Here is a 13,026-nt window from a genome sequence, read left to right as displayed (position 1 = left end):
TCTCTGACAAATGGCTATAAAGGAATCTAGCCAACAACATTAGCTTTACAAAGCCATGTTGGAGAAAAAAAAGCTGGAATGTGGCACCAAAAACAAAGCTCAGACACTCCCTCGCCTTAAGCTGAAGTATGTTCGAATATAAACAAAAACCAGTATGACAGACATTGTCTGGGTCATCACGGTCAAAAACTTTTTGGGTGGGGTTGGGGTTAAAATCACATATGGTGGGCAACTGCTTATCCATTTATCTTATTAGACAGTTTCTCTGTTTTCGTACGGGAACGTCGACTGTTGATGTCACTTCCTGAGCCAACAGGTGCTGTTTGTGAGCTCAGATCCATCTGTCTCACATCTGATTCAGTGATTAAGATACATCAGTACAAAGCTGTTTTTGACTAATAATAACATGTAAATTTGGTTGATTTTGTACGTGTGCATATATTCATATCATACCAAATGGATAAAGTACTTTAGTGGACTAAGTGGAATTGTTATAGATATCAAATCATTTACATCCTTACACATAACATGTAATACATGACTTTTATATGATAAAAAAAATAACAAAACCTTTAGATGTGAAAGGCCAGAGTACAGTCAGACCCATCATAATGCAACCTAAAATGTTTTTGCAGGGAATTAGACAAGCAAATATTCAAATAATTTTGTAGAATGATTACTCACTGAATCAAAGAAACTGTCCATATGCTGCATACAGCTGAATAAATGGGTATTGTGAATCTAATAAAGACAGCTAGTCATGAAAAAAGAAGAAAAGGTGCACATTATGCACCAAAATCATATTAGACACTAACAAAAAGTTATATGGTATTAACGTGTTCTATTTTTGGACACATACTATGGTAATACCAGTGTTATTTTATCATAATTGATAAAAGCCATTGACTACCAGAGGCGGACAGTAGTGAATTATCTTTACTTTCTACTCAAGTACATATTTCAAGTAAATGTACTTTATCAGTGTTTTTTCTTAAGAAAACTTGTACTTCACTACATTTCAAAGCATAATGTCATACTTTTACTGCACTACATTTCATAAATTATAGTTTTTTTTTACCTTTAATACTTAATTACATAAAAAATGTAGTACTTTAGTATTTGTACTCAAGTAAAACTTTGAATTACTTTTACTTGCGTAAAAGTAAAAAAGTACTACATTTTTTAATGTAATTTAAGTATTAAATGATATTCAGTATGAAACGTAGTGCAGTAAAAAGTACTATATGGAATGTTGTGAAGTAAACGTTTTCCAAAGATCAGTAATAAAGTACATATACTTGAAAATTTTAAATAATTCACTACTGTCTGCCTCTGTTGACTACCATATTTAGTTGGAAAAAAGACTCTGGCACAACTTGAGCGTAACTAAATGATGACAGAACTTTAATTTTTGAGTGAACTATCCCTTTAAACTCAGTGAAAATGAGAAATGTTTCCTTGGCAACCAGGTGAAATAAATAAGTCTGATTATTATTTTATTTTAATACATATTTCATTTTAAGTAATAAAGGTGCTTTGGTAACACTTTAGTTCAGAGTCCAATTCTCACTATTAACTAGTTGCTTATTAGCATGCATATTACTAGGATATTGGCTGTTTATTGGTACTTATAAAGCACATATTGCCTTTTTCTGCACGACCATATTCTACATCACTTAATTCTACCCAATACCTAAACATAACTACATTACTTACTATGAATAAGCATAAGCAGTAACTAGGAGTTTGAGGCAAAAGTTGTAGTTAGCAGTGAGAATTGGACCCTAATCTAAAGTGTAATGAGTGTTGTTGTATTTTTAACGGTTTTAGTTAACTGTTATAACCCTGGTTACAATGGTATTCTTTGAAATACCATAAGTAGTTTGGTACAAGAATCTGACAAACTGCAGAATTTGAAAGTGCAGTTTAATATATACATACACAATGCAAGTGTAACTAACCCTACAGTAATGAATGTAACTTCAAAATCAAAGGGAGAACAGGGTATCACAACTGATTTTTATTGGCTTGTTTTATCGAACCATAACACACAGAGAAACATCTATAAACAATGATCAAAAGAAACTGTACATTTATACTTGATATCTAAGTCCCACAAAAATATTGCTACTGCTGGTCAGAACGCTTTACAACTAAAGAGATTTTCCACGTAGTGACTTGTTTGTCTCAAATTTTTTCCATTTTAATAATGCGTTTGGATATTAAAGAATCGCTGGCTTTGCAGAGATATTCATCCCACGACTGCCATCGGTACCATAACACAAACTGGACATAAAGTCCCCCCCAAAATTTTTCACAGCAGTTTTACAAATTTATTGCGGTACTATCACAGAGGAGACAAAATCAATACACACGAAGCACAGGCCTGACATGAACTCCAGTACTAGAGAATATGTTTATTTAGCAGAAATGATTATGGAGAACTGCAGTTAACATATGGAACACAGCTTACAAATGTTCTACAAGTAATCTTTCGCCTTATAAACAATGAGTTATTTGCCCACCCCTCCCTCCCCAAACACACATTACAGGTTACACAAACACACACACACGCACAAAAAAATAAAACACAATCCCTCATAAAGCCAATGGAATGTTAGTCATACGGACAAGCTCGGCAAGATGTCCAGCTGTCTGTGTAAATGACATGCCCGCAACCTGCCCCTCTACCTCTCACTTTGAAAGCGACAGCAGAGAGGGGGAAAAAAACTCCTGTCGACATTTACGATGACGGTAGTTTTTTCTGCCCAATGTAAAAATGCTGGATATGATGAGATCACTTTCAAAATGTTTCTTTTCTTCCATAAAAAATGTGTCTCTACAATCAAACTACTAAAAAACCTGCCTTTAGAAAATAGTAGATAAAAATATTCCCCTGAATTGTACAAGAAAAGAGGTACAGGGAGTGCTGGTAAAAGATGAGACCTCAGCAAAGTTATTCCCCGTCTTCCTTCTTGTCGGCGTCTTCCGTTGCCTGAGAAAACATCACCATATGAGTTAATCAAACATCTTCACATAAGATCACATCACAAATCATTTAAGGGTGATGTACGTAATGTTACCTCTTCGTCATCTTTTGTCTCTCCGTTTTCTGCGGGCACCTCCTCTTTCTTCTCCTCCTCCTTGGCCTCCTTGGGTTCCTTTGTTTTCTTAGGTTTGGCAGCCGCCTTCTACATTGGGTTAAATTAGTTCAATTAATGTTAATTTTATTGCTAAGTTATAGTCTTTAATTTCATTTAAGTTTTTATTGTATTTCACGATTTTCCTTACCTTTGGCTTAGGCTCTGCCTTTGGGGGTGCAGGTTTCTATAAATGAAAAGAGTTATAATACATAAATTAATAAACAAACAACAATTGTCATACCCGTTGGATAGATTTAAACAAAAACATATACTCACGTTTACCAACCTCTCCGACCTTCTTTTAGGCTGCAAAGCAGTAACAGGGTTAAACCATATAACTTTATTTTGCTGCAATAAAATATTTATTTTACTATTAAAACTTTATTTCCATGCAAAATGGTGGGATCTGCTTACCTCAGAGACTTCAGCATCATTGTTCGCCTAAGTGAAAAAACAGGGGGAAAAAAGAGTGTTATTCTCAGTAGTATTTGGGTTCTGATTCCACAACAAATCTTTAGAACTTTTATGAAGACATATTTGGAGGGAAAATGCATATATCTTCAAATGAGAAATAATTTGAGATTTTTTTTGCAAAAGGTGTTTGATTTTCATAGACATTAAAGGCAGGATAAATTGCAGTCAATAATTGGTTAAATAGCAAACAAACAAAACACGTGGTACCAAATATTATCAAGTTTTAACTTTTAATAAATTAAACTCATGTCATAATGTAAATGAAAACCATTTTGACATGAATAACCAGTCAGTAACTACAATGATATAAGACTCGTAAGCCTTAATACAACATAACAAAAACAGTTCCTGATTCAATTTCTGTCGGACATGACGACAGTTATAACTTGTGGTTTCGTAAGTGAATAAAGTTTCAAAACCGTGAATTTCTAAGTGAATTTGGTAACCGAAGATTCATTAAAAAGAACAGGCTCATACAAGTCACTCTTTCAAGAAGCGCGGTATGTTTTTGATTCACTAAGAAAAGAATCGGCTCATCAGACTACATTGTTCACGGTATATGGGTTTGATTCATTCAAAAGAATCGGTTCGTGTGATTCATTCGTTCGAAAATAGAACTACCCGGGTCACGCTGTACGCTTTAATACACTAAAAAGAATCGGATCATATGAGTCATTCGCTTTTGGATCAGACTAAATGGTTGCTGTATGTTTCGTGGGTATTTTTCTTGAAGGAACGACTCCCAAACACCCATCCAGTCAGCAGTTTATCAATGTTTATGTCCTGCCTCCGTTCGCCGATATACTGTGCTGTTCCATCCTTTTTTTATTGCAGTCTGGTGCGCACCGCCCCCTTCATGCACAGCGACTCGTTCAGCGCTGATTAATGGAGATTTGCGCTCGCCCCACCGACCCCGCTCCATGACATTCCCGCCATTCACTTTCAAACACAACATCCCGAGGTGCACAGCCGCGAGAGAAAAAAACACTACAGAATATACCAGAATAATAGGAAACACCAAACAGTGGCGCTATGATGTGCAAGAATACCGCCATTGCATAATCTACCACTTGCACGATCAAATATATCGAGACGCAATCGTGCACTAAACCACTAATGCACGAATTAAATCCCTAATGCACGACTATGAGCGGCAGGGTAAAATATTGCACCGTCTGTCACTGTTATTCAGACCCACGGTGAGTTTTAAATCATCGGGGTTGCGCGAAAGGGCAGCCATGACACTAAAAACCCCCGAGCCTTTACAAAGACATGTATGAGACATTTCAGCAGACCCTACTAAGAATATAAACGGCATGTAATAAATAAATAATTAAATATTCAATGCAACAATTTGATTTGATGTCCTGCGCGCGACGTCTTTAGGTTGCGAGTCTATAAGCTGCACATAAACGAGAACTAAGATCGTTACACCCCCTTTGTCTGATGCATGTCGACAGAGATTTGTAAACAAAAACACGACAAACATAACGTTAATATATATGCACAGATCACACCCTATATCCGCGTATGCCCGAACATTAATCTGGCTTTAATTAACTCAGATAGAGAGAAAAAATCTCGGTCGCGCGCTCTCAAAACAAAACACGCGTTTTTAAAACAGAAGTATGCAAAGTCAAAATTGCACGCGTGCCATTGCAATAGAAAATAAAAATAAGCACATTTGCATGCAACGTGTATGCAGTGATATTTTCGTTCGTTTTTTTATACTGCAATTCTATTAAAGATGGTGCCTCGATATATTAAGAAACCAATGCGCTACTTACTTTGCTCCTTTTAGGCATGGCTGTTGGTTTTCGCAACTCGCAAAAAATCAAGGCGGTTAAAAATGCAAGATGCACGGATTTAACGCTGAAAAACAGCCGACACTGTGACTAGAGCTCGGTTAAAGATTCACACAGTAGGTTTGATCACAGTATAGGAAGACGTTAACGCTCGTCCGAAACAAAAACCTGCTCAAACCGGATTGGATTCTCCTCCTCCTCCTTCTTCTTCCCTATTCAATTTATCACAGGCCGACCTGACAGAGAATTTACGGTTCCCACTATGGCGAAGCCTCGCGTCATGAATATTAATTAGACAATCGTGACGTTCCTTGGCAACCGTCCAATCACATCCTTTGATTACTATTCATGAGCCATGCCATACTTAGAGTACGAATCGTTCATTGGCAAGCAGAATAGCGTCCCCTTGCCAACGACTGCCTTTAAGCCAATCAGAGCGAAAGACATTTTTTTCATTTATTATTCATAAGGCAAGTCTTTGCCATAGTAGGATGATCAAATCCGTTTCTCCGCCTCCAGCTCTCGGTGATTGGCCCGCGGAGACGCACTGTACATTTTCAAATCATAGCAAGAAACCCGTGTGGGCACTTTTGCATGTCAATCAGTTGCGATATTATTTGTTTTTGCAATGATTTAGAGCTGGTGTGGGGAGGTTATCTTAAATCTGCTGTCGATTTAAAAATGTTAGGAAATCCAAAATCATATTCTCGTCTTTAATTTCCATGCGATTAGATCATAAACATTGCGCAATCTAAGGCTTTTTTTTTTTTTTTTTTTTACATGGTTTCCAGATGTGTGCGAGTTATTTTAGGAGCTGGATTTAAAATGGACTTCGGAGATGTTGTGTTATTAAAGCCCCCGCGTGCATGCAAAGGTTTTAAAAAGGCAGAAAATGGCGACTGTGCACAGAAACATATCACTGGTGTGTCACCAACAAAATGCCGATGTTGAAATCTATAGCCCAAAAATGGTGCAAAATACACCTAGTGATAGTTCCAGTGGCATTGTTTCTCTTGTTTAGGTATTTTGTTTCTTCCTTTGGCGTGAAAATGACTGTAATTGTAATATTTATTAAGTATTCCAAGTTATATAAAAAGGGATTATCTGTCCTCTTAGATTTATAAGCACAACAACCCTCAAAAATAGTGGTTAAACACCACTAAAAAGGAAATAAAATAACATGATCAAAGCATCTTGATAAATAGTAATTACAACAAATGTTTGTAATAATAATAATGACATATTCATGAGGGAAAACCTGGAAATGGTTATGTAAATAAAAGATAATTTTAAAATTGTGATTTCCAGACCTGGAAAGTAACAGAAACATAATAAAATGGCAAAATCCATGACGATGTCTGTAGTGCATGCAAAAATGGAGGATTAATCCAAAATTAATCCTCCATCGGGCTACATTCAAATCTTGCAAGAGACTTTTGTACACAAATTAGAATACTTTTTTAAATCAATCTATTTCTAGGATTGAAACTTGGAAATGGATAGGTCCCATAATATGAATATCACATACATGCAGATGTTATTTTGCTGTAACTTGTGCATATAGCAGTGGACAGGACTTGTTTACCAATGCACACAGATGCACAGTAGTTCAAAACACCTCAGCACATATATGATATTATTCCTCTGGGAGAGATGTGTGTAACAGCTCTGTTACTTAGACTACGCCGTTCAATAAATGGTGCTCTGAAACCTGCCATAGAATAGTGTGTGTATGCCCTAAAACATGTTTGGTGTCATCATACACTTAAAAAAAGAAAGGTTCCTCATTGGATTCAATTTTGAAGGAAACTTTTTTGCCAAGGTTCTTGAATTGGCTATATAATTATTTTGAGATAATTATAAAAAAAAAAACTTTTTGAGCAATGTTGCTGCGCATGTTGCCGTCAATGGGCAACCAGGTGAGACACAGGGCCCACAACTGATCTAAAGTATCCAGATAGAAATTTGTTGCCCATTCTCAATGGGAAAGTGCCCAAGCAACATCGCATGGCATTGCTCAAAAAGGTTGCCCTGTGTATCATCACCTTTAATGTTACAGGTTCTTCAGATCAGTGTTTTTTGAGGGTGTTTAGTGTGTTCCTATGTGATAGCTAGGCTAGTCTGAGTGTTTTTTAGGGTGTTGCTATGCATTTGCTTTGCTGTTTTAATGGCGCTTTTCCACTACACAGTACCAGCTCGCCTCGCCTCGACTTGACTCGCCTTTGTTTGGTTTTCCACTGTGTAAAATTGGTACTTGTACCTGCTTCCAGGTACTTTTTTTCGTATTACCTCCGGCAAGGTTCTGAGCGGGCTGAGGCAATACAAAAATGTGACGTGAAAACACGGAAGACTGCTGATTGGTCAGAGAGAATCGTCACTATTCACTGCGTCATCATTGCACGCACCAGACGGAGTATCCTGAATAACCCCGCCATTTTTAAATAGTTTGGCCAGAGATTGCGTGATATACCCATTATTATTAAGACAACTTGGAAGAATACCAGAGATTGCGTGATATACCCATTATTATTAAGACAACTTGGAAGAATACACCGTGGTCAAACATGGAGATTTCCTTTGTTTGGTTGCCGAAGAGAGGATCCAACGAGAGCTTGATGGGGCAACGAGGAACGAAAAAGTTTCCTGCGGCGTCGCTATGTCGACCAGGTACTATTGTGGAGGTACTATCTGCAATGGAAATAGGAGCGAAAAGCGAGCCGAGCCGAGTCGAGATGTAATGGAATACTGGTAATGGAAAAGCGCCAAGTGGTGTTTAGTGCATTGTTAAAGGGTTAGTTCACCCAAAAATTAAAATTCTGTCATTAATTACTTACCCTCAAGTCGTTCGAACACCCGTAAGACCTCCGTTGATCTTCGGAACACAAATTAAGATATTTTAGTTGAAATCTGATGGCTCTGAAAGGCCTCCATTGGCACAATGCACGGTTCACTCTCAAGACCCTTAAAAGGTACTAAAGACGTCGTTACAAAGTCCATCTCACTGCAGTGGTTCTAAAATAACTTTATGAATCGGCGAGAATAGTTTTTGTGCGCAAAAAACCCTAATTAACAACTTATATAGTGATGACGATTTCAAAACACGGCCTCATGAAGCTTCGAAGCGTTATGAATCAGTGAGTCGAATGATGATTCGGATCGCGTGTCAAACCGCCAAACTGCTGAAATTTGGCGATTCAAACTGCTGATTCGACTCAATGATTCATAACGCCGCATTCACACGGGGCTTCGGCGTCAACGCTTGATGGAGGGCGTGGCTGAAGCTTGGTGCCTGACGCGACCGTCATAGTGACAACCGCTAATCACATTACTTGTCGCTTGGACCACAACACAACACAACACAAAAAAGCGCCTTTTTTGACAGCTAGTCTGTGAGACTATTTTGTGTATGAAAACTGATCACTTTAATATTTGATTCCTCATTTGGCTGGGGGATAGCGCCTATTTGAACCACACATGATATGATATGCTGCCTGTCATTCAATGATAAACAGAGTACACGGACGGAATACAAGCATGATACATTCCAGATTCTCCAACCGTCTCTGCCACCTCCTTCCAGGCCTGGTCTCTCCAGTTTGTCCCGGTATGTAAATAATGATTGGTAGTAAAGGACCGGGTGATTACCCACCGCAATTATTAGCTTTTCCTCCATTTTAGATCGTTCTTTATTCTTCATTCACTCTTCATTCACCGGTGTTTTAAACGAACGCGATTGGCTAGCGTCTGCTCTAGGATATTTGCATAGGGTGATCTGATTGGATGACGCCTGCGTTGGCGCTTGAAAAGTTGAGAAATCTTCAACTTTTGCCGCTTGCAACGCGAATGAAGCGCCGCGACGGAACCCACAATTCAGTTCGGCAACGCATGACGTCACCCATTCAAAGTAAACGAGAAGCGTTGACGCCGACGCCCCGTGTGAATGCGGCGTAACGCTTCGAAGCTTCATGAGGCCGTGTTTTGAAATCGTCATCACTATACAAGTCGTTATTTAGGGTTTTTTTGCGCACAAAAACTATTCTCGCCGATTCATAAAGTTATTTTAGAACCACTGTAGTAACTTTGTAACAACGTCTTTAGTACCTTTTAAGGGTCTTGAGAGTGAACCGTGCATTGTGCCTATGGAGGCCTTTCAGAGCCATCAGATTTCAACTAAAATATCTTCATTTGTGTTCTGAAGATCAACGGAGGTCTTACGGGTGTCGAACGACATGAGGGTAAGTAATTAATGACAGAATTTTCATTTTTGGGTTAACTAACACTTTAAGTGGTTGCTGGGGTGTTTTGTGTGGTTGCTAGGGCGTTTTGTGTGGTTGCTAGGGCATACGGTTGTCTGAGTGGGTTTATGGTGTTACTGTGTGGTTGCTAGTGAAGCGGAGGCAAGTAAGAACTGTGTGTGTTAACCTCTCTCCCCTGGCCTCAAGAGGCGCTAGCGACTGACGCTAGAGACTGTAGTCTTTAGCGTCTTTGTTAACACACCCGCCTCCCATGCCAGAGCACCGATTTGAACGCGGACTGGTTACATTTGGTGCCATGCCCTGAATGAGAGTGAGGTTTAGGGGTAGTGAGTGTAATGAAGGCAAGCAGTAAGAGTTGTGCGTGTAAAAACCTCACTCCCCTGGCCTCAAGAGGTGCGCTAGAGATTGTGGTCTTTCGCGTCCTTGTTATCTCCCAAGCCGGACACACCAGTTGGAATCCCACTCAGAGCAGGTTGAGTAGGACCGGTTACACTAGGCTGTTCTGTGTCGTTTCTAGGCAGGCATGGATTATGACACGATCATGCCCTGGGCACGGACCTGTCTAAAGGCCCCTCTTGGGAGGGTGGAGGGCGGGCTGCTGACAGACTATGTGAGCGAATATTCCGTATCAATATTCCGTTTAATGCCAGTGCACTTCCCTCAATTGCTCATGGCCCAAGCAAACGTTCAATTCAGGCTAGGCTACCGCTCACCCTCACTGGTAAACCGGCGTTCACTCAAATCCCGCTCCGACAATATAATTCTCTGTACAATACTTCTTTCTGTTTGTAATACATTCCTTGAAAAAACGTCTTACAGTAGGCATATAGATAACAGTTATAATATTTGTGGCTTTAAAGCCATATTTTATAAAGTAGTAAGCTAATAATAAAGGTGAAGTGACTTGACTGGATATAGGGCCGAATTGCAGAGCTCGTGCAAACATATCCACATCACTATGATCAGATGATATATTAACTGATGTTTTCTCACCGCTGTTTTTTTGTTGTGTTTATTTTCTTACTGAGAGGAAAGCGTGCAGCACATCTTTACATATTCATCTGAACGGCGCTCTCATCAGTGTTGACAGCGGGATGTTTGTTAACAGTATAGCGCTGTGAAGGTATTCAAAATGTATTTTTATCCATAAGCAAAAAACGACAAGGAACATCACTGTTAGCATATCACAAAATACATCTTTGCTAACTCAGTTTCACCACACTCCCTTTCAATATTTACTGTGCCTTTAGGCTGTGTATAAGGTTCGCAACTTCATTAAAACAATATTTGAACTCCATAGACATATTTCTTATTTCACATATTCTCGAACCAGCATATCAAAAAGAGCTTTCTAGGATGAGTGAGCCCTGAGCGGACTTAGCGAGCGGAATCTTCAGAAAGGCTCTCTCCACTCCGGAGGAAATATTGCCATCCCGCTCATATGCTCTGGTTGGTGTTAGTGGTGCTCCGATTTCTCATTGCATATGGGATTTCTCATTGAGCGATCTGGGCCCCCCTCTACTTTAGTGCCCTGTGAAAGTGGTAGGCCCGTGCGTTAATCTGTCCCTGTTTCTAGAGTGTTTTTATTCATGTGCTAGGGTGTTCTGAGTGTTTTTAGAATGTTGCTACACATTTACTTGGGTGTCCCGAGTGGTTTTTAGTGCGTTGCTATGTGGTTGCTGCGGTGTTTCGGGTTGTGCATAAATGGTTAGTTCTAAATAATTATAGTATAAAATGTAATTTGTGGACCTTTAAAAGGTTCTCCTTTGGCATTAGCCTATAAACCTTCCTTTAGTTATAAGTGGAATGCTTATTTTTAAGGGCTCCTACTGGTTCATGGTCCACAACATCATGAAAATCTGTCACACCCTCGACCACACTGCTATCTCCTTGTTCAGACCCTTGCGATTTCATGGCCAGATCACAGCAACTCCCTCCTCGCCGGTCCCCTCCCCCATGAAAACATTACACCCCTTTCTATAGGCAGCTCTTTTCAGGCGGGAAAGTCCTGCTCATGAAGTTCTCCCATGCTCCTGCAGGACTGGAATGGGGGTGGGGTGTAGTGGGTGTGGCCGCTGAGTTTCAGATAACAGGTCTCATTTGAAAAGCCTTTCGACTGTTGCCATCCTTAATCTTCAGTTGAGACAGGAAGGAAAGGGGCACTGAAGTGATCTGTGCCGTGCACGATTACAAAGCTACTAACTAAACATACATGTGAGAGTGAGATCATGGTGCATGTGTGATTACATCAGAGAGAAAACACACAACAAAGTGTACAATGAGGTCTTTACAAGCCATGACCACCATCTGAATGTCCTCAGTGTTTGGTTTATCTCGATGGTTCACATGCTAAACACCCACAGTACATACTGCAAATGTGGTTACTTACAAAAAAATTCCAGAGGAATTCTACAGACAATCAAATTATTTTCAGTAGCTTATGAATATAACTGCATGGTGTTGCTTGGCATTTTCTTTGTTGTTCTGGATAGCTCTAGTGCGTTTCTAAGCGGTTGGTTGTACTAGGCTAGGGTGTTCTGAGATTTGCTTGTTTTTTTATTGTGTTTATACATTTACTTGGGTGTTTTGAGTGTTGCTATGTGGTTGCTAGAGTGTTCTGGGTGGTTTCTTGGGTGTCATTATGCATTAGCTTGGGTTTTTTGAGAGTGTTTAGTGTGTTGCTAAGATGTTCTAAGTGGTTTCAAGGGTGTTGCTATGCATTTGCTAGGATGTTCTTAGTGGCTTTAGTGCATTTCTATGTTGTTGCTGGGTGTTTTGGGAAGTTTCTAGGGTTATAAATTTGCTCTGTTTTTTTTAGTGGGTATAATGTGTTGCTATGTGGATTTTGCTCGGGTTTTCAGAATGGTGTTTCTGTGCGGTTGCTAAAGTGTTCTAGGTGGTTTTAGTGTGTGGCTATGTGGTTTCTAGGGTGTTGCTCTAAAGGCGTTCTCAGTGTTTTTTTGTACATGGGTGTTTTGGGTGGTTGCTAGGACGTTGCTAGGTGGTTGCTTAATGGTCAAAGTCTTTGTTTTTTTTTTCCTTTTTTATTTCTCATTTATATTGATTATGTGGTGGATAATGCCAAGTTACCGCATAATTATGTTTTTTTTTTTTTTTTTTTGGCAGAAACTAATGTTACCCTTGCAAATTTTTGCAAGGAAATCTTTTGTTTTGCTGTAAAGTTGAAAGATGCATTATGAGGATCAGTATGAATAGATTTACAGTGGGATGCGTTTGAGTGAGATTAAGATACCCAGGTCACCTTGAGGTATTTCCAGTAGCTTGAACAAAAGCCTCTTTGAGGGGCAGCACTTCCTGTGGTTCTATCCAACCATCTGCCACAACATC

General features: G+C 39.3%; 1 protein-coding gene across 1 annotated transcript; it reads right to left on the bottom strand.

Annotated features, from left to right (window-relative positions):
* Positions 1–2,005: 2,005 nt before the first annotated feature.
* On the bottom strand, positions 2,006–5,661 carry hmgn1b (high mobility group nucleosome binding domain 1b). The gene is made up of 6 exons (XM_079804395.1): positions 5,405–5,661; positions 3,558–3,584; positions 3,420–3,449; positions 3,292–3,327; positions 3,084–3,191; positions 2,006–2,995 (listed from the first exon to the last, which is right to left on the bottom strand). The coding sequence occupies exons 1-6, from the start codon at positions 5,420–5,422 to the stop codon at positions 2,957–2,959; spliced, it is 258 nt and encodes an 85-aa protein (XP_079660521.1). The 5' UTR covers positions 5,423–5,661; the 3' UTR covers positions 2,006–2,956.
* Positions 5,662–13,026: the final 7,365 nt, after the last annotated feature.

Source organism: Gobio gobio (assembly GCF_949357685.1).
Source record: "Gobio gobio genome assembly, chromosome: 22".
NCBI classification, from domain to species: domain Eukaryota; kingdom Metazoa; phylum Chordata; class Actinopteri; order Cypriniformes; family Gobionidae; genus Gobio; species Gobio gobio.
Note: the sequence above shows the minus strand (reverse complement) of the source record. Positions and strands in the feature narration are given on the sequence as shown.

What these genes read in the sequence shown, in the direction of transcription:
- hmgn1b (XM_079804395.1), bottom strand. An exon ending in ATGATGCTGAAGTCTCTGAG is followed by an intron (nt 3,450 to 3,557) that starts GTAAGCAGATCC and finishes ACTGCTTTGCAG; the next exon opens with CCTAAAAGAAGGTCGGAGAG. An exon ending in GGTCGGAGAGGTTGGTAAAC is followed by an intron (nt 3,328 to 3,419) that starts GTGAGTATATGT and finishes TTTCATTTATAG; the next exon opens with AAACCTGCACCCCCAAAGGC.